Source organism: Perissodus microlepis, chromosome 1, assembly GCF_051167445.1.
Source record: "Perissodus microlepis isolate ML-2025 ecotype Zambia chromosome 1, ASM5116744v1, whole genome shotgun sequence".
In the NCBI taxonomy this organism is placed as follows: domain Eukaryota; kingdom Metazoa; phylum Chordata; class Actinopteri; order Cichliformes; family Cichlidae; genus Perissodus; species Perissodus microlepis.
The window spans coordinates 26,507,440-26,535,200 of NC_140461.1; the positions used below are offsets into that span (position 1 = coordinate 26,507,440).

A 27,761-nucleotide genomic window follows, 5' to 3' on the forward strand; every position below is an offset into this window, starting at 1 on the left:
AGCGACATCGATTCATTTCTCACCTGATGGCACGTACACGCTGTTGGGGCTGAAAGCCGACAGCTCACAGATCCCGATGCTGCAGATTTTGTCAGTCCAACCAAAATTGACTGAACCAGCAGCAAAAGAAGATCCAAACTATGCTTCACATTTCGCTTCACATAAACATCATTGTGAATTTCCTCTTACTTTTGCTTTTTTTTGGCTTCTACCACAATAAAATCACACTTCCTGCACTTCTCTCTCTCAGTGTACTTCAAGAACAGTTTCCCATCTCAAATCTCTTTTGTCTGCATTATTAATTTGCTTATTACCCACCAGTCTACCGTCATTTACAGCGGTAGACTAGTTTAAAAAAAAAAAAAAAAAGACTTCCAACAAGAAAGCCTCATTTTTTATGTTGAATACTGAAGAAATGTAAAATTTTTAAAATTATGCCAAATTGCAAAACGCTTAGCTGTGTCTCTAATAAAACCTCTAACATTGCTCTGCTTCACTTCAGCAGCATTAGGTAATGATCGTATGCTGATTCATGTTTTTTTTCAGTTTTTGGTCTACTGCAGTATATTTTTAAGGTTATCTGCTTTAAAGCCAGGCCAGGAAAATCTTCATGTTTTTCTGTGTTTTATCTTCAGTTACTTTGACACAAAGGCATCTGCTGTGATGCTCACACCTCTGATAAAGTCTTATAGGTGTCAATACTGATAATTGATCAGACTTATATTTCTGACTTAGTCAAAATTGAATTTAATCAAATCGTGGATCGAATCGAATCGGGAGCTTGTGAAAAAGAATCAAACTGATTCTAGAAATCAGTGACGATGCCCAGCCCTATAGTATAGGAGGTGACTCACCCTTTTTCCCCTCCCAAAATGTTAAAATGATAGCTATGAATCTACATCTGTGTCATGGAAATTTCCTTAACGTGTGTTTTTGTTCCGACCTTTAGAATCAAAATACATTATTAAAGCCAGGAAGAATTTTTTTTATTGCAGACGCTCAGAGAATAAATATGAATGATAAACTGTAAGCTCTATATAAGAAAAATAAGTACAAAGCAAAACCAAGGTGTTAAACAGTATTTCAAAGTTAAAAAAAATACTATGCACAGTATACACATGAAAATATTTCAGGTATCATAAGGATTTCTGTGGTTTTTTTTAATGATGATTTCCTTTGACGTTCTGTGGTTAATTGTGGTTGAATGGCTTTTGCTGAAAGTGCAACATTTTAATGAAAAATATATTAAGAGAACTTTCACCTTTACAGTACACAGTAAATAAATATAATGTACAGTAAGAAAAGAAGAGTAACCTTATAAATTCTATAGTTTCTTCCAACACCAAAAATAATCATTAATGCTACCTCACTGAAACTAGCTTCACTTTGTTTTTGGGCATGGTCTTCCTTAAAGATCTCCAGAAGTTGCTGTGGGAAGGTTCCCCTGACCTCCAATCCAGGCTGGGTAGCACTCCCAAGGCCCTTTGCACAAGTGTGGGCAGGGGGGGATCAGGCTGGATAAGAGATGGCGAGGCTTTAGTGGTCCATAAAAGCAGGAGTTTTAGGACAGAGTTTTGCAGCAAAGCCTAAAAATGTGTAAAAAACCCCAAAACAAAACAATAATGATAAATAAACGATAATAATCTAATTGTTAAGAAATTTTAAATATTTTCTTGTTTAAAAAATTGCACCTTTATCGTAAAAGAAGATTCACACAGCTATTGGTTTCAGTTTAAGTCACTAAAGTGATTAAATGAAACTTACAGGATTGTATTCGGGTTGTGCTTCTTGCAAAATGAAAGTTTTCCACTGGCAACTTCTACATAGTCATTATTTGCTAAACATAAGTGTGAAGTTTGGAAGGAAAATTGCATGTTTTCATAATGTGTCCAGGGAAGAAATAAAGCTTTAGAAGGTACACTTAACTGCCAAAAGTATTCAATTACCATCAAAACATTTGTTAAAATGAAGTCCACGGCCACAGGTGTACAAAACCAAGCATCTAGGCATGGAGACCGCTTCATCTTCCTCCAAGAGACCTAGAAACACTTATTCATGCCTTAATCACCTCTAGACTGGACTACTGCAATTCACTCTATTTGGGTCCTTAACACTTATCTCTCCATCGCTTGCAGTTAGTCCAAAATGATGCTGCACTTCTTTTAACAGGTGTTAGAATGCATGAACACATCATTCCAGTTTTAGCAAATTTACACTGGCTTCCTGTAAAGTATCGTATTGATTTTAAGATTCTTTTACTTACTTTTAAAGTTTTAAATAATATGGCGCCCAGTTATTTAAACAAACTCCTCAACATGTATGACCCCAAAAGAGTGCTGAGATCACCCAACCAGATGCTCTTAGCACAACCGAGGCCTTGATCGAAGCATAGAGGAGATCGGGCCTTCGTAGCAGCAGCACCCAGACTCTGGAATAATCTGCCAGAGGAGATTCGTACTTCAGAGTCTATTCAGTCTTTTAAGTCGCGTCTTAAAACTCACTTTTTTACTTTGGCTTTTAATTCGAGTTCAGTTTGAGTACCTGTTTTATGTTTTTAATGTTAATTCATTGTCTTCTCATTTATCAGTATTTGTTTCTAATTTATCTATATTTGTTTCCTATTGCTTTCTCTTGTTCTTAACTGATTGTGAAGCACTTTGATTAACTGTTAGTTAACCAAAGGGTTAGTTGTTTTTAAATGTGCTATACAAATAAATTTTGAATTGAATTGAATGGAATCTGGAGCTCAGTGAACTCCAGTGCGGTACCGTGATATGTGTATAAGAATGTCTTTTATTTATGTATTATTCACATTATTTTATTATATAATGCCTTAGTGCCACTGGATTTTAGCATGTCTCACACTCAAGCAGTTAGACAGATGGTGGGGGTCTGGTAAGGAAGTTGGGGGGAAGCAGACAGCTCCACAGGAAGAGTCTTTTGTCTCTTCGAGGACTCTGGGAGGTAGCAAGGGAGGCACGATCTGATTTCCTCGTGTTGGTGTTGTTCCCAGATCATCATACTAAATGTTGTTCCAGGATCAACATTGCAAGTGACCAATCAGAATGTTGTGACGTCATACTTTTGCGACTTCGGGAAAAACCGGCGTAAAACAAAAAACTGTACTTAAGCTGCGAGAAACCGCCTCTGTCCACCGATCAATGGACCCTGACCCTAACCCTAACCCTAACCGTAACCCTTTAATAAACAGTAAGCAGAATTGATATTGTCCTTGCAACATTGGAATTTCATAAATGCACGAATGGCTTGGCGCGCAAAAGAATAAAGTCACAACAATGTGATTGGTCACTTGCAATGTTGAACCTGGAACAACATTTTCATGATGGTCTGGGAACAACACCAACACGAGGATATCAGATCATCCAGCAAGGGAGTGTGAACCTTAAGGTGTGAAACAGCTGTGTACTGCCTTTTGATCCTAGAGAAGGTATTTAACTGAGAGCCATGCAAGGCTCAGAGAGGGACTCTGCTGACCGTCTGCCCCTCGGTCATGCATCCTCTCCACCAAGCTTAGTTTTCTGTTCTTTGATTTGATTAAAGAATGTTAGCTACCGCTCACCACTTGTCTGCAGGCTTTATTTAATGGAAAACTTCCGCAATAAGATGATGTCACAAACAGGATGGTCCGTGTGATCGCTGAACAACGGTTCCGTGGACGGGCTGATCACCCCTGAGGGAAAAGGTACCGTTGGGGGTGTCCAAATTCATGGGCTGCATTTGTAGGCCGATTACATCACAGCGATGCGACAAAGGCTGTCCAAATTCGTAGACTCATCCGAATGCAGAGAAATGCGTCCTCCTTTTCCACGAATTTTAAGGATGGGTCGGGTGTGTCCTTCATGGCCCACCATATCCCAGAATTCATAGCGTGGATCAGCCAATTCCAGTTTTCAACAATAGCGGCCGCTACTAAGTTTTTAATATTACTCTTATTACTCTTTCTGGGTCACAAAATAAACTTTTAACATATTTTCAGGGGAGAACGTAGCTGTGTAAACTTCAAATATCTACAAAGCTGTTGAAGGAAGTAAGGCGGCTGGATCCAGTAAGGCGGCGGGCCTTCTACCAGGCGGCCAGGGACAAAACTCAAGATGTGACTGTATGGTAAGAACTGTGGGTTGTAAGATGGCAGAGAATGGTTGTGTGAGAAAGGGTTCACTGAGCATGAACCAGTTGAAAGGTAGAAGAACAGTTGGGGAGAAAGGAAAAGAGATGTTGGAGAAGTGAGTTAATAGGTTGATCTGTGGGTGTAAAAACAGTGAAAAATGGGTTTTAAAAATGATGAAAATGGGGAACAAAAACAAGGAAAACAAAAGAAAAGAAAAAAAGGAGAGGAGTGTCAAAGTGTGCGTGAGAATTGTCTCCAGCTGGGGCAGAGGGTGATACTGCAGGTCACCAGCTACCCTAGTGGACACAAAAGAAAAAAATAGGAGTGTTGGTGATGAGAATGATAGCAGTGAATGACAAATAATCAAAATGTCTTAGTGTGTTAGTTGCAGGTGCGGAAGCGGATCTGGATCAATCTCCACATGCATGCATCCAATGTGCAGAAAATGTACAATGGGAGTAAATAAATCACGCTTTTCCATCTGGCATCCAATGGACAAGTGTGGTTTGGCAGTTGCCAAGATAACGGTACTTGTCTGACTGCATTATACCAAGTGTGATGGAGGTGGAGATTATGGTATATGTCTTTAAGGAGCTGGGCTCTGTTTCTTAGTTCCAGTGAAAGGAGATGGCCCCTTACTGTTCCAACATGGGTGTGCACCAGTTCACAGAGCAAGGTCCATAAAGACAGGGATGAGTGAGTTTGGTGTGGAAGAAGTCCAGTTAGTCCCTAGACTGTCCCATAGAATACCTTTGGGATGAATTAGAGTGGAGACCGCAAGCCAGGCCTTCCAAAAGCAACATAGTCTGACATCACTGTCTGACCTTACAAATGCACTTCTGGAAGAGTGGTCAAAAATTCCCATAAACACACTCATGTGGAAAGCCTTCCCAGAAGAGTCGAAGCTGTTATAGGTGCAAAGGGCGGGCCGACATCATATTAAACCTATGGTTTAAGAACGGGATGTCACTCAAGTTCATATATGTGTGAAGGCAGATGAGCAAATAGTTTTGGCAATGTAGTGTACTTGGGTATTCAAATATAAAATCCAATAATATCAGTTATTAACAATTTTTGTATGCGATTGCAGAAGAGATTTAAAACTGTGACCTAGAAGTGTGATTGTGAGAGTCGTTTTTGCCACAGGTTATCCCGGGGGGATCAGTAATCAATGAATTTTAACCTGTCTTACATGTAACAGTCCATCTGGTCTGATTACTACTAGAGATGGACCGATCCGATATTACGTATCGGTATCGGTCCGATACTGACTTAAATTACTGGATCGGATATCGGAGAGAAATAAAAAATGTAATCCGATCCGAAGTATCACAAAATCACCTCACAAAACGCGCTAATTGGCGTAACCCAGCTCGGCGCATCGGAGCAGTATGTGTCACGTGATAGAGCGGCTGTTGTCTGCCAGACCTGTCGGTGGTCTGTTGGAGCATTTGGAGCCTCGCTACATGCTTCCTAACCGCGGCATTTCATCTTGGCGAAAAAACTATCCCAGAGAAGTAAAGCAAGTGTGTAAGTTCATCCCTGAATGTTTGCATAGTATTTCCACGTTAAGCTTAACAACTGATATATGGATCCACAGCTGGACTGGCCATCGGAGTTCCATATTGAGGTGAAAAGGAAGCGATTTGTCCCATACTTCAGCTAGAATTAAAAAATAGACACAAAGCTGGAGTTATTCTGTCTTTGCTGTGCAGTTGCATCTAGTTCTCTCATTCACTCCCCTTCCTCTCCTGTTATTACTTCAAACATGAAACTGATCAATGATCAGCTGATCGGCTTTTCTGCAGCAAGTCCCATCTTTCAGCTTGATAAGCTGTTGTTAGAATGTATTTAATATTACTTTCTAGTATCAGCTGAGGTTTGCTGGAGCCACGGCTGTAAAAGCTGCTGGTCATGATATCCGTTTGGATATGTGGTGAGAGGGAAACATGAAGATGAAACCAGGAGATGTCCTTACTGAATCATCAGAGCTGAACAGGTGATGGAGAAACAGATTAACCTTTTAGGTGACATGAATGAGTTGAAGGGACGTTATGAACTGTTTCTGAGAGACAAATAACAACAGGATCCTTTTCTAGGTAGCTGACGGCTGGTAACTGTGCAGGGGCGGATCTAGTAAGATTTTGTCGGGGGCCAGGTAGGGCATTAACAGGGAAAGGGGGGCACAAAGAAATATTTTTCTTTGTTATGTCATTTAAAAACTTTGAATAAATAATTATCTGAATCTTACAACAAAAGTGGTCATCTGATTAAATGTATAGAAATCCATTATTGTATATAGTAACTAATAAGTGTAATATACACCCTAGTAAGCTATAGTACGTTTTCCTTTGGGAAGGTACCATCTGTGCAGTCTGCAATTCTGTTGAAGAAAGATGTTGAATCTCTTTAAATATTGTAGAAAAATAATTGATTTCTGTGCATTTGTTTTACACCTGCATTAAATTAAAGTTGATTACATCGATTAAGGGCGGGGGGTGGTTCCCTAATATTTTTGCTGGGAGTTGGCAACCCTATTAGTTAGGTAGGTAAGTACTCTATAAAATACCAGAATAGGGAGGATGGTGTAGGTTTAAATTTATTAGATTGATCAGTGTTGCTGAACTATAAAATGTTTTGGGTGGAGTGTATTTTTTGCATACAGGTATAACAGAATAGCTTCAGTCTCTTGTTTTTTTAAAACTTGAGTATGAACTTGTACAAAATGCAGCAAGATATTTATAAAAAACTGTTTTATTGATTACAAAATGCGCTGTATCGGATTCATATCGGTATTGGCAGATATCCAAATTTATGATATCGGAATCGGTATTGGAAAAAAAAAAAAGTGATATCGTGCCATCTCTAATTACTACAGAAACTATACAAAACAAGAAAAAGTTCTGCTTTGTGAGTATGTAATCCTACCTGAACTCCTGATTCCAGTTCAAACACAGCATTACTGTTGGTGAAGTAGTCATCTGACAGGACACAGATAAGCATTTGGCTTTTCTTTATTGCAAGAACCACGTCATTTGTGTATGCTGTAGAGAAAAAAGAAATTAGGAACCTTTTTGGGAAACACCTCTCACACAGACACACATATCTGATCTTTTAACCTCCTCCAGGAATCACATCCCTCTCCAGTAGACAGAGGCGATACCCCCACTGGTCCTCTAACACTTGGGGCAGCAGCACCTCTAGTGGCTTTTTGGTAGCTTTAACTTCCTCGTTAAGTAGGTTGGTGATACACAGGTTTCCTGTCAACAAAAGAAACTGTTACTTTATGTTTTTTAAAAATGTAATAGGGTGAAAAAAGAATCCTTGCTTTGGCTTACCTTCCTCATCATTAAGAGGTGATCTGGAGGAAATGATCTCACCTTCCAACACTTCTTCTGATGCAGGGCTCCACACATACGACAGAAACACATCAAACTCTTTCTCATCTGGTAGAGGTGTCAAGTTGCGAAAGACAGCGTGGGAAAAAAATACATATGATAACAGTCTTTCTTTGTGGAGACAAAACAATATATTGACTGCCACTACTACAGAAAGTGACTATTTTAAAGCATTGACACAGCGTTTCAGTTAGCCTATGGATGTAATGCCCATCCTGAAGTAATGCCACGTCCTATAAAGAGGAGAGACAGGTGTGCCCGTCTATGTGCATCTGCATTAACCTCCATTGTGTTTTCCATTTTTAAAGTAGCATCTGTAGATGAGCTGTATCTCCAGCCATTTTACATGCACGATGATTCCCAGCCCACCCACCAGCAGGAAGGCTGTAACTGGATACCCAACCAGCGATGGCCATTGCACTGCAAGAAGAAAAAAAGCAACAACAAAAGAACAACTTTTAGATTGTATTACGTCTTCAAAGCAGGAGTGACCGACATGGGAAGCTGGATGGGTAGAAGCTGGAACACAAAACTGAAACAGTTTAACTACACATTAAGCAGACACAGAGCAAGCCTCACGTGCTTTAAGAATTTTGTTTGTGATGAATATGAGTTAAATAGCTTTCTCTTTAGCTTTAGATTGGATGTCATCACATTGTTTGCTTGTTTGGTGATTCGTTTCTTTCTTTTTTTTGCAAAAATATTGTCTATTGCAGCAGACCACAACAGTGACTAAAGCACAGTGATATAACAGTGTTATTACAAATATAGTCTGACTAAATCATGAACACATGAAGTAACAATAAGAACATTAATACCTTTAATTTTCCTTTTCAGCTTGATTGTGGCGCTGATGTTTCCAAATGTATTACTGGCGATGCAGGTGTACGTGTACGTCAAGTGCTGTGGTGTCACCTCATTTATCGTAGCTACCTGTATGACCTCGTACTCTTCCATGTACTTTTTCAAAGACTCTCTGTTTGTCGAATTCTGTCTGCATTACAGAGATGATGTTGAGAGCTTTGCATGCTACATGAATGGATTTTATAACATTAGTAGTAAGGGACTGATGCGACTTACTTACTGTCTAGTAGAGTCATGTTACCATCATTATCCATGTACCACTCTATCTTTGGTGAAAAATTTAGTTCAAAAGGAAAAAGTGCCTTACATAAGAGTGTGTAAGGCTGGCCTAAATTGAGTGGAGGAGAAAAAAAGCCATTAAAAGCAGGTCACTAGAAGTGACACAAACAACTGATGGGCTGCTTGATTTTGTGTGTTCACTTCCTGTACATGTTTTTCTTTAAAATAAGTTTTTCAGAATGATGTAACTAATCACCAATTTCCACTTCCTTTGGCTCATTATCAACAGGAATCCTGGGAGGACTGCGTGATGGCGGTGCTGTGAAGGCGATTGGAAATGAAGTCAGAAATGTGTACCTAATTTACTACAGAAACAGTCATACACATATAGATCTGAGCTCTACTTTGAAACAGCCACTACAACAATTCAAATGACTCCTTGCAATCTGTGTATATCAAGACATACCGACACCTTAAAATTCAGCAAGAAACAAGCAGAAATAAGCCAAGATGCAGGCAGCTCTGTCAGGCTGATTTTTGCATCACAACAATTGTCAGCAAGCTACAGAGGGGCTCAGAGCACAGTATGCTAAGTTTTAACTGTAACAGCACTAACTTATAGCTAGCTGCATACCCGGAGCTCTTTTATAAGACAAATCTACAGATAAATGAAATGTACTATCACCATATGTATTTGCATGCATTCTAAGTTGTTCTTACACAGGAAAGCAATGATAGCAACAACCACACAAACAGTTAACCACTTAACCGCCTCCTGTGGGTTAGGCCCTGTGGTATTCCGTTTCTGAGCAGCATATGAACCAAATAACATTTTTTGGTAGAGTGTGTAATGTACAAATTGAGTTTGGGATGTAACTGGTTTTCTTATAGGACAGTGGCGTTCAGGTGTCCTTTGTGTAATTTTATATTTCTTGAAATTATGGGATAGGAATATGGATGAAATACCATTGCATCAGTGTAAATGAATACACTAATGACATACTGGTGAAAGAACAAATTTGTCTGACCTGGCCTAGAAAAAAAAATATTATTGCAATTTATAGAATCTGACTTTTCAAAAGTGTGTTAAAATGAGCGTCTTTTATTTTGACAGCGAATGCGCACCTGTGGACCACTTATGTGCACCCTTGTTAATAGCTATGGATCACATAGCAATAGCAGGAATGGAATAGTGCAGTCGCTGAATGTTAATAGCTAGACTATGTATAGAGCATTAACCAGATAAAACATCTAGCGGCTATTGATGCTGTGCCAATCAGTGTTTCAGTGCAGAAATGTTTTAGTGAATAAATGAAAGCTTAAAGATGCTGGTGTTGAGGCTCATGATTTTAAGTGGAAGAATTATGGGCGAAAATGAATGTTGTGATTGGTAGCTGCACTGAGATGCGCAGAAAGGACGAGAAGTCTGTGCAACTGTGCATGTATGAATTGGACTATGTAATTTTAAATGCCCAGCAGTTAGGTTAAGATTAACAATCCTAGAGTTACAGTTAGGTCAATACGACACAACTTTTTGTAATTTTGCTTGTTTTTTTGCCTGCTGTTCACTATTACAGTGGATTTTAAAATCAAACAGCCGAAATGCTATTGAAGTGTAGTTTCAGCTTTAATTTAAGGACTTTGACAAATGTGTTACACAAACTGTTTCGGAATTACAGCCATTGTTATACATATTCCCATACTGTTTTTTTCCCATATTTGGATGCTGTTCACTGGAACTCTTAGTGTGCAGTCCAAAGAGGTGCAAATGAAGGAGGCCATCATGTTGAGTCTTAATCATGTGCCAAAAAACAGTATGGTAGATTGTAAAAAAATAAATAAAAATGAATGCACTGGCCAGTTCAGCAACACCAAAACATCTTAAAGACCATTGAAGACAACTAAAGTTCTTGATCGCAGAAGTTTTAACTTGGTTAAGACAAACAAACAAAAAACTAAAAAAAACTTTCGCAACATCCAGCTAAATTGAGAACTTTGTCAAGAAGATAGGCATATCACTGACATCTACATTCAAGAAATTGCGTCATGAATGTGAGTACAAAGAGATTACAAAAAGTCGCAATCCACCGATTGCATTTAAGAACAGGAAGGCCAAATTAGACAGGCAGAAAACTTCATGATCCAAAGCATACTGCATTATGTGTCAGAAAAGGTGGTGCAAATGGTTACGGGCATGTATGGCTGTGAGTAGAAAAGGTAATTAGTGTTTACTGATGATGTGACTGATCGTAGAAGTATCAGGATGAAGTGTACAGGGCTATACTCTTTCTCTGTACTCTGCTCAGGTTAAGCCAAATGATACAAAACTGATTAAACTCCACATTACAGTGCAAATGGATAATGATGGAAAGCATAGTGCAAAAACAGAGATGGGATACTATTTAAGTCAGTCAGCTGATCTGTAATCCCCACAGAGCATGCTTTGTAGTAACTGAAGACAGAGACCCCAAGCGAGCAGCACCCAAAGGTGGCTGTAGTCATGGCCTGGTAGAGTATCTCAAGAGAGGAAATCCAGTAGCCTATGTGTTATCAATTCAAGTGATCATTTGTGACCAGGTTAAATTTATCATTTAACCAGGTATCATTTATTAAAATGTGTTGAAACATTAAAAAGAGTACAATGCGTTGTTTAATATTTTTGTTTAAATAGTATTTCCATTATATAGGTCATATTATATGGTTCATATTTACAAGTATCCTGTTTGATTTGATTTGATTTGATTTGATATACCTTTATTAGTCCCACAAGGGGAAATTTCATAATTGGCGGCGCCATCTTACCCTCCGACCATACATACATGACACAAAACATCACATGGGGAAGACAGGTCAGAGGGGTATAACATGGAAAAGCACAACATGAGGAAAGATAAGGAGATAAAAAAATAACTCCCCCCAGACTGAGCTCCAACAGGGAGATCAGTTTGAGAACAGAAAAAAAAAAAACACCTCTGCACATAGCACATGAAAAAAAACTCTTAATACACCAAAGAAACACATGACAAGCAACAGGGGTGGGTAAAGGGTGAGAGACAGCCGATTTAGACAGTACATCCGGGCCTGCGTGCGCTGGTCTCCTTGATCCACCGTCAGCATCGGAAGGGAATAAGCGTCGAAGGCGTTTGGAAAGGGAGGGGGGATGAGTGTGTGCATATCAGTATATGTATGTGTGTGCGGGTCCAGAGTTCAGCTGAGACAGTGTCCTTCGCCCTGCTAGGCTAAGTAAACAGTCTTCCAGCCAACCCAGGTGGCCTTGCATGGAATGGGAAGGAACAGACTAAACACAGTCGTTATCAGGGTGTTTTTGTTCGGCTCCAGCCTTGCGACCGCAGCTGGCACCGAGAGGGTATCCGCATGAAGTGATGGTGCTTTTTACTTTAGTGCGAACAACTCATATGAATTTCAAAGCTGTTCTAACAGTCCAACACTGGTCTCTCAATCTCCCGTTGGGAGAGCCGTGAGCTTTCTATGATGTTATCCAAACTTACGTTCTGCGATGTTGCGAAGGGCTCATGATTTTAAGTGGACGTAATCTTGGGCGGAAGTGATTGGACTAAGTGCAGAAAGTGTATGTATGAATTGGACTATCAACAGTCTTTGTGGATATGCACATTCTACAAACTGCCTGTGAGAAGCTGGAGACATTTCTCCTAAAAAAACCCCACAGTGCAGCTGCTCATGTTTGCATTAGCTTTAAGTTAGCATCACAACACACACGGGTGTCAGCTCATTAGCTGAGTGGCTAAATATGTAGAAACTGTGAATATTCATCAGGTAGTTAAGAGATGCCAAGACAACCTAGAGTGTATGTGATACTAAGACGGAGCCCGCACCATCTTTGGATGTCTGCCGATCACTCTTCATTCCTTGAACTGACTGAGAGACTACAAGCTAGAGGTGCAGAGACTTTTACTGCCAGATAGCTTCCAACAGCGAGTTCTTTTCCTCATCATGCTCTTCCAAGAGCATAAAGACTGCAAGTTCAGCATTATAGCGTACAATATTTTATGTATTTTTTCGTCTTTGAGTGAAGTGACCATCACGTTTTGGGCCACACTGCTCCCAAGCATCACTTCAGGCCTGCAACAAGTTTTCATTTCTGTTGGTGTTATTTTATTTTAACATATGCTGGCTTGAGTGTGTGCACAGAGAGAGTGTGGACCCACCTTTGTGTTACTGAAGTTGAATTTGGGTTATCCAAATGACCATACCAAACAATAATGAGACATTTTAAAGTAATTGTAACCCAGCATTTTACATAATTCTCTGTTTTAGTTTTCAAGATAATTTAATTCAACTCAATTGTTTCTGAAACTGGTCCGAGTCATTTTATTTCCTTAGTTACTAAGGTTGGGGTATTTGATGACTAAGTGTTACATTAGCGATTTGTAAGTGTACTAAATTTGTTACTTTTACAATACCTGCATTTGATAGTTTTAAATAGGTATCCTAGTATTTTAAAGTTCATCTAACAACACTCAAGAGACTAAGTAATATTTGACATACTCTTATTGGATTAAAGTTGTTTGGTTTAAAGAACCCAAGGTGCTTACCTGGCACGGTAAGTACGGGTGGGCTACACAATGATTGCAAAGGATTTTCTTCCATATTTTTAAAATCATCATTGTATTTAAAATTCTGTTTGTGAGCCCAGTTAGTTTCGATCCTCTTTAAATAGGGGGTTATTTATTTAAAAAAATGCTGTAATTTACAGCTAATCTAAAAATATTGATTATTAAGCCCCTTGAATTAAAGCTGAAGGTCTGTATTTCAGTTTCATCCTGATTGATTTTAAAATCCACTGTGGTAGCACAAAGAAAAATGACACAAATTTGTCATATTCCAAACAATTATGGTCCTAACTGTATGCTACTGTGTTTGCTCAAAATTGGTGGTACTTATATATATCATGAACTTTTAACCATAGTGATAATATCTTGATCATATAAGAAAACAAAAATACACATACATATGAGAACATGAAGACAGCACTTACGTATAACTATGACCTCAACCCCCGTCCTCAAAGTCCATGTCACTCCTCCCTCAATTATTTGTGTGTCACAGAAAAATACTCCAGCATCCTTTTCATGGACTGATTCGAGATATAACACCTCTCTGACTTCCCGGGACGGCCTGTGTTGGTCTGAAACCTTCTTTTTATTCTGTAAGAAAGCACACTTGTTTTGCTGTGATTTCAATGTTTAGATTATGAAGTGGTTACTACTATCTTGTATGGACCTCACCTTGTACCAAGTGACATTTGTGTTGTTACTACAGCCGAAGCCTGGGCAGGAGATGTGACCACCAGCACACACAACCAGGATTTTAATGCTTTCATTACGCCAAAGGCATCTCATTTTCTCCACTTGCAGACGGAAGAACAGCTTGTTGCCACTGGATAGCAGAGACACGAACATGTAATAGAAATTTGTGAAGCAGCAAGTCATTTACACTCATTGAAAACAATTTATTTTGCATTTGAAGATAGTTTTAAAAGAAGGTTTTAAACAAGTTTTAATTAAATTACTGCACTCAATGAACTGGGCCGCATTCAGATTTGTGAAAGGTACTATAAATGTGAAGTTTCATTGACTAATGATAACATTTAAACATCTCAGAGGTGTGACTCACACATTGACACTTTTAAAGTGAAAACAGGTTTCGCATTCTCATGTGTATATCTGTTAGTGGCTGAGAAGAGGTGTCTTGCTGAAACACCTACAGTGAAAATGATGAGGGTGAAAGCCACAGACATCTTTCTATGCTAATAAACTTCAATCTGACATAAGATGACCACTGACAGGAAAAGTGAATAACACTGATTATCACTTCATCGTGGCACCTGTTAGTGGGTGGGATATGTTAGGGAGCAACAGTTTGTCCTCAAAATTGACGTTAAAAGCAGGAAAAATGGTCAAGAGTAAGAATTTGAGTGAGTCTGGCAAGAGCCAAAGTGTGATGGCTAGACGACTGGGTCAGAGCATCTCCCAACCTGCAGCTCGTGTGGAATATTCCCGGGCAGCAGTTAATATCAAGTATTATCATTGGTAAAACCAGCGACAGGGTTCTGGTCGGAAGAAGTCGAGTCGACAGAGGCAGTGTGATGCATTTGGATATATTTTGCTGGGAAACATTGGATCCTGTCATCCATATGGATGTTACTTTGACACGTACCACCTAACTAAGCAGTGTTGCAGACCATATACACCCTTTCATGGTATTATCTGATGGCTGTGGCCTCTTTCAGCAGGATAATGCTCCCTGCTACAAAACCAAAATGGTTCAGGAATGGTTTGAGGACTGATTTTGAGGTATTGAATTTGAGGAATGAATTTGAGGTATTGACTTGGCCTCCAAATTCCCCAGATCTCAGTCCAGTCAAGCATCTGTGGGATGTGCTTGAAAAAAACAGTCCAATCATTGTAGGCCTTACCTCATAACTTACAGGACTTATATAAAGACTCCTTTGTCTGTGACTAAAAAGAGAATGACAAGACAAGATCCATTAATTAAGTTGTGCAGAAAGGTGGGATGATTTGCAGTGTGATCCACTCAGAGGGAGTCATTGTTTAGATTTCTAAATTATGACTTAAAATAAAGAAAGAGTTAGTAAAATAAACCAAATGTCAGACAACACTGCCAGATACCACAACCCACCTTCAGGGGTTTAGAGGAATCCATGCCCTGGTGGGTCAGGGCATGGATTCCTTGATTAAACAGTGATTTTTAGTAACATTTGGCATTTTGTGCTATTTTTATCTGAGTCCTCGTTAGGGTCTCTATGGGCAAGAGAAATAATTACAGCAGCAAAAAACAAAAAACTGTTCCAGGGTGCAGTGTCTTTAAGCATACCTAAAATAGGAACAATATATCACTGTATACAACATATCAGTACTTGAACTTAGCATTATTTACTTTGTGAAACATGAATAATTTCCAGAATGTTTAGCTTCAGCTATAAACAGTTTTCCACAGTCTAGGAATTGCTCTTCATTTCCTCCTCCTTCAGCACTGGAACTTGTACTCTTCATATCCACCATCTTTGAACAGTTACAGTATGGCATCGTAAAATTTTGTCCCTCCGCAGCTTTGTAGTGCTTCTGAAGATCTGGACACACAGATGAGTTGTGTTGTTGTCATATTTCAATCTAAAATAGTCACTCTTCACACTTCCTCTAAAAAAATGCAACATTTTAAAACACTTCTGCTGTAATGTATGATTTACAATTTGTATTATGATAAATACCTGATTTGTTTGTTTGATGATTTGCTTCACAGTATCCCTTCAAGGAAAGGTGTAGAAAAAACAGGAAATATGCAGTTTCCATGCTGCGTCTTCGAATCTGAGAAAGCCGGTTGTTGGTGTCAGGCGTCGCAGTGATGGAGTTCTTAGTATTTCCTACTTTTCATGTTCTTTCTTCTTCTTTGGTGGAAAATCTTGCGGTTGAAGCAATTCACAGGACATATGTTGCAGCATGTGGTGTCATACAATTTCCTGTTTAGTTACACCCGAACATCATTTCACTGGAACTCACTCTAATATTTGAGTTCCTGCTACTTCTTAGCCACTTCCTGTGTGAACAGCAGAACAACATTTGTCTGTAGGCTTATATTTTACTTGTGTTTTAAGGGAAACCCTGTTTGACAGAGGTAGGGGACCCTTTCAGGATTTAGTGCAAAAAATAAATAAATACATAAATAAAGCAAACCCCAAACACAATTTTATATATATAATTACCACTGTATGATCTTTTAGAACAGATGTGTTAAGAACTACACATCATCTGTTGAAAACGGCAAAATGGTGTGATCCAGGTTCATTGTTGTTGCGCTGCTACATGCACATACAAGCTTATGATGGTATCTGCTGTGTGGTGGCATGCATATTTATTGGGCATCATAGTGGAGATATATGTGTCAGGGATAAGGATAACCTTGAAGCTTTAGGGAAAACCTAGATGACAAGAATCACATCCAAAAGGACTTTTCTGCTATGTGTGCAAGGATTCTTGAAAGCGCTGGAAACAGTTCGCTGCTAAAAGGCAAGCTGCAGCCAATATCTACTTGCCACAGAGATTTAGGTAAAATCTGTGGTTAAAACGGGAATTCTTTTTTTTCACATTTCTACCTGAAATATATATTCAAGAAATTTGACTGTAAATTTGACTGTTACTGTGAACCTTGTACAAACTTCGAAACTAAAATTATCCTTGTATTATGTGCGACAACAATTGTAGTAATTATTTCCTCCAAACCATCAATGTGTCTTTTAAACTCCAATCCTACAAAACTGCTCAAAGACGTCTTACCATTAATTAAAGCTTCAATCTTAAATATGATCAGCCATTCTCTATTCTGTACCACAGGTCTTCAGGCTGACAGTAGTTAAACCATTACTTTATTTGAGCATTTAAAGCACTTTATATAACTTGCGTCATTCACCCATTCATGCAAACACTTTTTTCTACGTAAGTGCTTTCTATCTAACATTCACACACATTCAAACTCCAATGGATGCATCAAAGAGCAACTTGGGGCTAGTATCTTGGCCAAGGATATTTGGCATGCAGGAATCAAACCACCAACCTTTTGATCAGTAGATGACCTGCTGAGCTACAGCCACCCCATAAAGACCTCAATGACCTTTAATTTCTTGCTTTTAAATTCAGACAAAACTGAGGTTATTGTACTCAGCTCTGAAAACCTTAGAAACATGTTATCTAACTAGATGCTTATTGTGGATAGTATTTACCCTAATCTCCACATGCCACGTTCTCAGTAAGACACTGGCTGTATTCAGAGTATTTTATGACCTCCTTTGTAGACCTCAACCTGACAATAAGATTATTGTGTTGGAATTACAGTTATTAAAAGAAACAGGGGAGCAGTAGAGGTTTTTGTGTGTTTTTATTCAGTCCTTTAATTGGAATTTTGTGCTGTCAGCGTTAATCTTGTTAAAATGCGGCATTAATGCAGTTATGGCGTTAACCTCATTTTAACAAGATTAACGCTGACAGCACTATTGGAATTATATTGACTATACATACATAAGGTAGGATAAAAATACATTTATTTTAATTTTATTAATATATAAGATGAAATGTGCTTTGAACATATTTGGCCAAAAGGCACAGCACTATGTTTCAGTAAGTGCAAGCAGTATGTACAAGCGAGGAAGATAAAAACTGGACAAAGAGTAGGATGATATGGCATTGGTAATAATAAATGAGAAAAGTTCAAGTATGGTATGATGAAAACTAGGATTTACATTCACTGAAACATTATGAAAACAGTACTTGGACTGAACTCATCAGGAGGAACAGCCTAAAGGCTGATTTAAAGATGCCTAATAACACAACAAGATGAAGCAATTTTACACATAAACTTCATACATTTAAATTCTCTGTAGCTTACTAAAACAGTTGCTGGTATTGTCATACTGTACAGAAGAAATGTTTGCAAAAACAGGAATGAAATTGATTAAATAGAATAAAATAACAATGCTGAATTTAAAAAAAACAAACATAAATATTAATTTGTCTTAAACTCAAAATATAAGCTGTTGGTGACGTGTGTAAACTTACTCATATGTTAAGACCAGATAGAAGTTATTAATTCTGACTTAACTAAACATTTTATCATGAAGTAACATCCTGGATTGTCTGTGGTAAAAGCTTTACTGTTGGCGCCTGCTGTGGTGCAGGAAGGTAATATCGTAGCTGCTTCCAGAAGGAGGAGGAAGTTGGCATGGAGCTTATGCCCTTCCAGGTGACGCAGTTCCCAGCCTTACTAAGAAACTGTAAAGCCTCTGGAAAGGAATCCGATTTTGAAGCCATTGATGTCTCAGTGGTGATGAAAACCAAGCGAGTCTGCCGCTCCACGAGGGCTTCGTGGATCGCACTCAGCAGGCCAGACTCTGGATCAGGGTCTGGAGAGACGGGAACCAAAACTACCGCCCGGCTCTGCTCTACGCAGTCTAGCACAGCGTCTGCGATTGCTGCAAACAACCAGATTTCAGAATGCAAATCAATTCATGAATTTCTATCTTTATTTATGTAAGTAAATGTTCTGCAGAGGATCCTTCTCAATCCATACCTTTCCCTGGTAAGACGTCACGATCATAAAGACAGAGACTGTAACCAAATTTCTCTTCCAAAACACTCTCCAGCCATCTTTTGTCGCTAGGATTTAATCCTCCAGCCGTGTCGCATTTGTAACACATTAAAAAGGCATCAAAGCATTTTCCATCTGAGCAAAGAACAATAAACTCCGTCACTGTTGTTGCTTTGTCTGCAGCCCACACAAAAAGCACAAATGCTTAAACATGTGTTGTCAGGTAAAAAGAAACAAAAAGCATTTCTCTCACCTGAAATGCTGCCAGACCACTTAAGAGTGTCTCTTAGGAAAAGAGTGATGTCAATCTTAAACTTCACATAGGTAACTACAGTCACAAATGTCACCACAACAATGATGACAAAGCAGACACCAAGAGACTTGTACGAACAGGAAGCTGCAGGGAAATAATGGGGAGGTTAAAATGATCAAATATCAGCTACTTAACTCTTATTTAATTGTAACAACGTGAAAGATGCCTTTTCAATCTGTCCTAATCATGCTTAACTTATATTTTAAATTGTTTAAAAAAAATACTCAAATGTTCAGCTGGCCATACCTTTTTGTTTTATAGTGATAGTGACAAGGCTTGTTTGGTAGCGAGATTGCAGTTTACACGTATAGTTTTTTGACAGATCGTCCTCTGACACTTTTCTGAAGATTAGAGATGTTCTCATGCTGATTCCCTCTGTGCTGATGACCCTGAGAAGAGAAGGAAATGACTGAGGCAGATCTAAACGCAGAATTCATATCTGAGCTGATGTGACTACATATAACATCAGTGTGACCCACAGAGGACCTGTGTGTGAAATATTTACCGTGTATCATTATAGAAAACTGGTAGACTAGTGTCTGCATCCACAAATGAATTTCCATTTAACCAAAACAAGTCATCAGTGTCTGACATCATAACTGCTTTACAATCAATCACCACTGTTGAGCCTGGAAAAAGCAGAGTTAACACAGATTGTTATAAATGATTAACATTTAAGCTTTAGCCAAGAGTGTGAAGGTGTATGAATATAGACAATAACTCACCTAAATCTACCTCAAATACCTGCTTGTTCTCTGGTGAAATTATCACTGCTTTCTTAGTTATTTCTGTGGAAATAAAAAAAAACCTTTTGAAAAACACGTATTAAAATCATTAAAAATAAATATCTGCAAAATGTGTTTTTCTTACTGCTTGGTTGGACATCAAGTTTCACCGTAGAGGTCATGTTATATATTTGACCATCATACAGGTAAGACCGGGTGCAGGTATAGTAGCCACTGTCCTCTTTTTTCACACTTGGGAAGTAACTGTCTTTTGGTGATGACCCGCCCTCCTACAACATATAAGCTCAATTTTTAAGTAGTCAGCTGTCAAATTTGGAAAAACATTAAAACCCTGTAACAATATTTTACAGTTTGATCTCATTCACATAATCTGCTCTGTTTACCTTGTGCCATGTGGTGCCGCTTCTGGTGATATTCAGGGTGTTAAAGGGAAATTTTTTTTCAGGGCAATCCAACTTGCAGTACTCCTCTGTGTAACATACTTTAGAGATCTGGTTCATTTGTTCAGAGTCTCTGGACTGCGCTGTGTATACTTTGAGGCTTATCCAGGACTGTCTGCTGGAATTCCTACCAAGGGAAGAAAACAGTAACAGGAAGATATGTCTGTGAAGGTTCTCAGTCATCCAGGTCATCGTAGTCAAAGGAGCTTGCAAAGAAAAGCGTCTGGACTTCTTTAAGTTACTTGAAGACGTTTCACCTCTCATCCGAGAAGCTTCTTCAGTTCTAAGGTCAAATGGTGGAGAGTCCCAGATATAAACCTAGTGGGAGTATCCCCCCACAGAGGGACAAAAGGACCCCCTGATGATCCTCTAATCGCCTGAGCCAAGGTGTGAAAGCGGGTGTGGGTCCCAATCAGCCAGAGTTTCGGGTGTGTTCATTGTGAAACCTGGCCCCACCTTATCATGCGAATTCCTGAGGTCAGATGGCCCAGGATGTGAGTGGGCGTTAAGGCGTCTGGGAAGGGATCTCAAAACTGGATTATAGATGGCAGAGAGTTGGTGTCGTAAACCCCCGCCTCTGTTCAAAGATGGTCGCTCACAGTGGACATAGATGGCTTCTTTCACTCCTCTTTCAAACCATCTGTCCTCTCTGTCCAAAATGTGAACATTGGCATCCTCGAAAGAGTGTCCTTTATCCTTAAGATGCAGATGGACTGCTGAGTCTTGTCCTGTGGAGGTGGCTCTTCTGTGTTGTGCCATGCGCTTGTGAAGTGGCTGTTTGGTCTCTCCAATGTAGAGGTCTGGGCATTTCTCGCTGCACTGTACAGCATACACCACATTGTTAAGTCTGTGTTTTGGCGTTTTGTCTTTCGGGTGAACCAGTGCAGCGAGAAATGCCCAGACCTCTACATTGGAGAGACCAAACAGCCACTTCACAAGCGCATGGCACAACACAGAAGAGCCACCTCCACAGGACAAGACTCAGCAGTCCATCTGCATCTTAAGGATAAAGGACACTCTTTCGAGGATGCCAATGTTCACATTTTGGACAGAGAGGACAGATGGTTTGAAAGAGGAGTGAAAGAAGCCATCTATGTCCACTGTGAGCGACCATCTTTGAACAGAGGCGGGGGTTTACGACACCAACTCTCTGCCATCTATAATCCAGTTTTGAGATCCCTTCCCAGACGCCTTAACGCCCACTCACATCCTGGGCCATCTGACCTCAGGAATTCGCATGATAAGGTGGGGCCAGGTTTCACAATGAACACACCCGAAACTCTGGCTGATTGGGACCCACACCCGCTTTCACACCTTGGCTCAGGCGATTAGAGGATCATCAGGGGGTCCTTTTGTCCCTCTGTGGGGGGATACTCCCACTAGGTTTATATCTGGGACTCTCCACCATTTGACCTTAGAACTGAAGAAGCTTCTCGGATGAGAGGTGAAACGTCTTCAAGTAACTTAAAGAAGTCCAGACGCTTTTCTTTGCAAGCTCCTTTGAGTAACAGGAAGTTTTAACTTTCATTCTGAGCAACAAGCAAAAAAAACAAACAAACAAAAAAACAATTATTTTGAAAGTAAGAGAAGATTTAAAGGATAATTTTTAAAATGGTGTTCATCTACTAAGTGGGGATTTATTATTAGCTGAGAAAGTTTTGTGCTGCAAACAGTGAAATGAAACTAACATATCTGGCATTCTGTATAAAAATCCCTCTCAGCTTCGCCTTCAGTAATCCATTCCTTTAATGCTGGATTACTGAAAGATTCTTCTCTGACCTACAGAAACCCGATGACCTGTGATACACTCGTGATTTTGTGTATCTTTGTCTTATTTTATTTGATTTTATTTTACCTTATTTATTTTACTCACAACAAAACTCAGAAAACACAACCAATATTCTGAGTGAGAGCTACCATTTCAGGAAAATTGAATTTGATGACATGTCTCAACAAAATTGAGAGAGCCGATAAAAGGTTGAAAATGAATTGTTTCTAGTGTTACATCTGCAATTTTCAGAAGAATGTCCCTCCTAAAATTGCAGAGACGTATCATCATCAACATAATATCATCAAACATTTCTAAGAATGTGAAGGAATCTCTGTGTGCCAGGGACAAGGACGAAAATCAAGATTGAAAATGAATTAACCATGGAAACGACTACATGGGCTCCACTAATGCAGGTTAAAGCAACACCATGCAGAGAAGAACATAACCGAGAGACGCCATCTTCTTTCACTCAAAGCTCTTTTTCAATGCACTGAGACAAAGTGAAAAACTGTTCTTTGGTCAGATGAAACAAAAGTTGAAAGTCTTTTTGGCAGAATATGATTGCAACATCCTACCACCATTTCAGTTTTAACAAATGAATAAATGTTTTCTATGTTCTACTTTGAATAAAATATAGCTTTGTCCCAGCTTTTTTGGAAATCCGGTTGTGCATTTTTCTGAGCTTTCTGAATTGGATCGTCACAGCTCTGGGAAAGAAGTTGTCTCTCAATCTGGTGGTGCATTTTATTATGCTGGTGTAGCTGCAGGACGAAAGACTGGTGCTGCTCCTCCAGGGGAGATGTACAGTCTCTTTGCTGCTGGATGAGTCAAAGCATGCAAAGAAACTGTTCAAGGTGTCGGGGAGAGCTGGATGATGACTGGCCTGTTGGTTACTGTGTTTACAGTCTGTTATGCTCCTGATGCATCTGCACATATATTGTGGGTTGCTATTTTTTAAGATCTCTTCAATGCGCTGTTTGTACCTTAACTTTGCTTGCTGGATTTGTTTTTTTCAGTTCCTTCCCATCCCTGTTATAAGCCAGCCTGTTACCTGACCTGTAGGTAGCATCTCGAGCTTTGCAGATCAGAGGTTTTTAGGCTGGGATCAGCTGCACAGAGATTTGGTCTGACCTGCCTAAGTGTGGAACTGCCACTGCCTTGTATGCACCTGAGATGTTACAGTAAACCAGGAGCAGAATACTATTGTCTCTTGTTGGGAAGTTTATGAATTTGGAAATTTGGAAACACTGCTTTTAGTTCCACATAGTTGAAATCACGAGCCACAATCACAGCCGCCTCCGGAGTTGCATTCATGTGCCTGTTGATCAGGCAGTACAGATCCTCCAGTGCTAATTTAGCATTAGCCCACCATTGAATATAGGCAGCTACGATCAGGATGGAGCAGAACTCCCTAACCTATTTGAATGGTCTGCATCTTACTGCCAGATGTTCTAGGTCAGGATAGCAGCATGTACCAAACAACCCACCGTCCATTTTCATGCTCTCTGGATCTGCTCAGTGTGTATTTTGAGGCTAATCTACTTGCTGGAATTTCTCAGTGTTATCACAGAGATATTCAGAGCTTAAAGCTAATTCCATCCTTTAAATACAGTCTGCACTTTGTAATTTCACATCCATGAACTTGCTGACACACAGCAGTAGCAGAGGAAACACAGTTTCCTGAAATACTGCTACTTTTTTAAAAACTGTGAATGAGATATCTGCTGCAAACAAATCACTGCCTGAATGACTCATAGATTAAAAATGCACGTGCTTAAGAAAATACTCTGAAATATGAAAGTTTAACATATGATAAGTAAGGTCAGTTATGTTATTACTGTATGAGTGCTTGTATCTTACTTGAGAGAGCATGAGTAGTTTCCCTCATTTTTCTCAGAGGCACTGAGAATCACAAGGATTCCCTGTTGAACCATCACCCCCATCTGCCTGTGCTCAGCTGCAGGCGTGTTGTTGTGTAGATGCATCCCCTGCTTGGTGAAACTTCTCCAGAGTGTTTCATTATGATCACACTCCTTGAAGAACTCTGCCACAATTTCCCCTTCCTTGACACGTATTTCTTTGGGACTCTGGGGACAGACACCTGCAAAGTGAAATAATTTCAGCGTGTCATTGATTAAAATTATAACATGAACTAGCTCAAGGGCTGCTTGAACAAAATGTTTGAGTATATCAGACAGAAATCTGGCTGATTTAACTTTTTTTTTTTGAAGTCCTGGGGAACATGTGCTTCCTGCCTATCGATAAAGCTTGCACGTAAACTCATCGCTCTGTCTCACTATCAGCCAACATATCAACAGACATTATGAACAAAATGAACAACATGATTTAGAGATTTAGTTTTGCTATGCCTGTGCAGTTTATTTGCTATGGTTTAGTGAATCGTTTACAGTCTAGGTCAGGTGTCCCCAACTCCAGGCCTCGAGGGCCGGTGTCCTGCAGGTTTTAGATCTCACCCTGGGTCTACACATCTGAATCAAACGATTAGTTCATTACTAGGCCTCTGGAGAACTGCAAGACATGTTGAGGAGATCATTTAGCCATTTGAATCAGCTGTGTTGGATCACGTACACATCTAAACCTGCAGGACACTGGCCCGCGAGGCCTGAAGTTGGGGTATCTGGTCTAGGTGTTGATCCTAGTCCTCTGCAGAGCCTGAACGATTGATGACATTTTTTACTCTGAGCAAAAACTGAGTTAATATTACTTTGAATGAGCCCAGTGTTCACACTCTAACATGTTCTACTAGAAAACATGTTTCAATGTGTTTTTTGTCATTATATAGCTTAACAGATTTTGTTGTTTAATTATCTGTAATTGCAGCGATACCATAGAGAAGCATCAGTCACTCATATATATTAGTAAATGTCATCACTTTCATTTATAAAACGATATTAGTCACAAAGGCAAACCTTGACCGTTTTATGTATGTACGTGCATGCTCTTTTTTTAGTGGTTACAGGGCACTGCAAGATAATCATGCTTGCTATGAGTCTGAGACTTGAAGATGAAAGTTGATCTATACCAGATAAGCACCCTCCAACCATAACTGGCAGTGTCACGGAGAATGCAATGATACGTGCAATAAAATAGTCAAACATCTTGCAGCTGACGGAACTGAGCATGGAGCAAGAAAATAAAGTAATTAGCAAGCCAGTGATGCAAAACACATTCAAATGCTTATTTCTTAGATAGGGTGCAATACTGGTGTACTATACTCTGCTTTTTCTATCTTCTATCTGTTATATCGATATTAAGATTGTTATTATTTAGATAAAATATATTTTGCATTTTCTCCACTACGTCTATTTTTCTAAGCACAGTAATTAGTTAGGTTACTACTTAATGCTTAATATTGAAAACAACAGCTAAATGAAGAATAATGTGTTGTCACAGGCAAACATTGGAGTTTGTGGCTTAAGAAATATCTTCCAGCTGCAATGATAAACTGTCACACATTAAATTATCACAAATCAATGAATCAGTTATTCTAAAACCGATTATTTTGTAACATTTGAAAATATGCTTTTCCATAGGTATAGTTTTTGTTTTTTTGTTTTCTTTGCACACAAATAACTAAGAAAGCAGTGATAATTTCACCAAAGAACAACCAGTTATTTGAGGTAGATTTAGGTGGGTTATTGTCTATATTCGTACACCTAAAGCTTAAATTTTAATGGGTACTGAAATCGGTGTAAACATTGCTTTTTAAGCTCAACAGTGGTGATTGATTGTAAAGCAGCTATGCTGTCAGACTTTGATCATTTTTTCTAGTTAAGAGGAAATTAATTAACCTTAATAATTAACCTTATTGGCTCATTATTTATGACTTTGTAATTAAAACTGTCGCAAGTTTATCAGGATTAGGTCAGACTGATATGAAAGCCATCTGTTAGTTTATTACAGTTAAGTAAGAGTTAAGTAGCTGATATTTGATCGTTTTAGTTTCTAATTCTCTGCTGTGTTACACGTAATTTCCATCTCATTACATAATTAGCATATTATATCCTCCTGTCCCGAGGGAATGACAATTAGCGATATTGGTCTCTTACCTGATAAAAATGTGATGAAGATGAACGACAGGATCGTCGCGGTATCCTTCGGCAGAGCACTCCAAGCCCTCATTATCTGCGTCAAAAACAGCGGATGATGCAATTCTGCTGTACTCCAGATGTGAATTAACCAAACCAAAAATGCGCAATGATGAAAAGAAGGGAGGGAGGTAAAAAGAAACTGAAGGAAAAGCCCCAAGTTGCGGGTGCAACAGCCCCGCGAGCTTCACTGCTTTTATGATGTATGATATCTTTTCACCACAAGTGTCGCTGCGTCCCCTAAAGCCGTTTACATCAAACTACAAGAAACTGCAAGAACGCAAGTCTACCATGTGCCTTTTCCCATAGCCTTTATGTCATTGCGAAAGCTAGGACGATGTTTTTTTCACACCATTTCAGGTAGGTGGTAACCGCTGTGACATGAATCTCATGGTGTGAAACCCCCCCAACTGTTTCTTTCAACTAGCAGTTATGTGTTTATATACTGTTCTCACACACACACTGGAAAAAAATAGCATAACTCTTTTCATCAGCACCGTGGACAACAATTGCAGTCACAGGTCAGTGGAGTGGACACATATATCTAAGCTTATGCTCTAACCGCACATCATCGTTTTCAACTAATCTGCCAAAGCCCCCAAAACACATTTAGCGACACAAAGAAAACTGTGATCTTTACAAGGAAAGAACAAAAGAGGAAAACCCGTTAACCACAGCTCCTCACAGACTGACTGTATGGGGTCACATTTCCAAACAAGCATACTAATTTATTCAAAGATCATTTCCAGTGTATTAGTTTCTAATGACACACGCATAGCATTTCCGTATGAGCGCATATTTTCAGCGCATTATTTAGCATTAGTCATGTTTCAATCCTTTACAAAAACACAGAAAACTACTCACCTGCAACAGTTTCATCTTTCAGTCCTTGCGCTCAGTAAAGTCAATGACAGCACCACTCAGATCCAAAGCCCCGGTGGGTTCTTCTTCCCCATGTTAGCACCACTTTATTGATTTGCTTCGCGATACATAATTTAAAACGATACACATGCCTAACAAAACCCCCCAAAACAAAACAAAACAAAACAATTGTTGCACAGTTTGCGGGCATGTTGCATAGGTGGCAGGGAACAAGGTCAGGAAGTATATGCAATTTATTTCCCAGCATACCCCTCTGCAATCAAAAGTTTCACAACAGGTTCCTGTTATAACCAGTGGAGTTAAAATGACAGCTAAAAGTTTATAAAAAGGGATTAGGATTTGGTTCATGACTTAGAACTATGACTTACACATATAATGGAGCTTTTATAATGTGTCCAATTATGAAAATAACAATCCAATAGAGGAAGAGCCTCTTTGACAGTTTTTTGAGTGGGCCTTTCCCATTTCTTGCCCACTGGGTATTGCCCCAGATGTTCCATGTGATGTTACACCTTTCCATTTGGGGATATTTTAACAGAGCTGACTAAGTTCACTTAGACAAGGCACACTTGATGCAACAGTTTTACCAGACTTGCAGGTACACCCCATGAGGAATTTTCTTGATCGGCTCAAATTTCCAATGGTTACCCAGAGTTTTCTTTTATTTGAAATTCTGATTCTGAATAGTGCTGTAGAAAAAATCCTGTTATTGCAACTACATTACTCAGTGTATTTATACTTACAGGCTGGTGT

At 39.2% G+C, this 27,761-nt stretch overlaps 2 protein-coding genes across 2 annotated transcripts; both read right to left on the bottom strand.

The window, feature by feature from the left end:
• Window positions 1-741: 741 nt before the first annotated feature.
• LOC146393934 (interleukin-18 receptor accessory protein-like) lies at window positions 742-16,163 on the bottom strand. Its single transcript, XM_084923020.1, has 12 exons — window positions 15,881-16,163; window positions 15,550-15,742; window positions 13,878-14,028; window positions 13,628-13,796; window positions 8,867-8,929; window positions 8,608-8,719; window positions 8,346-8,521; window positions 7,810-7,947; window positions 7,468-7,575; window positions 7,249-7,389; window positions 7,058-7,173; window positions 742-1,586 (listed from the first exon to the last, which is right to left on the bottom strand). Exons 1-12 carry the CDS (start codon window positions 15,960-15,962, stop codon window positions 1,362-1,364), a joined length of 1,674 nt encoding a protein of 557 aa, XP_084779146.1. The 5' UTR covers window positions 15,963-16,163; the 3' UTR covers window positions 742-1,361.
• A 1,229-nt stretch (window positions 16,164-17,392) lies between these two features.
• Window positions 17,393-27,197, bottom strand: LOC146393935 (interleukin-18 receptor 1-like). Its single transcript, XM_084923231.1, has 11 exons — window positions 26,991-27,197; window positions 26,088-26,163; window positions 23,878-24,118; window positions 20,190-20,373; window positions 19,931-20,075; window positions 19,786-19,848; window positions 19,566-19,689; window positions 19,307-19,449; window positions 19,001-19,144; window positions 18,730-18,882; window positions 17,393-18,631 (listed from the first exon to the last, which is right to left on the bottom strand). Exons 1-11 carry the CDS (start codon window positions 27,003-27,005, stop codon window positions 18,273-18,275), a joined length of 1,647 nt encoding a protein of 548 aa, XP_084779357.1. The 5' UTR covers window positions 27,006-27,197; the 3' UTR covers window positions 17,393-18,272.
• Window positions 27,198-27,761: the final 564 nt, after the last annotated feature.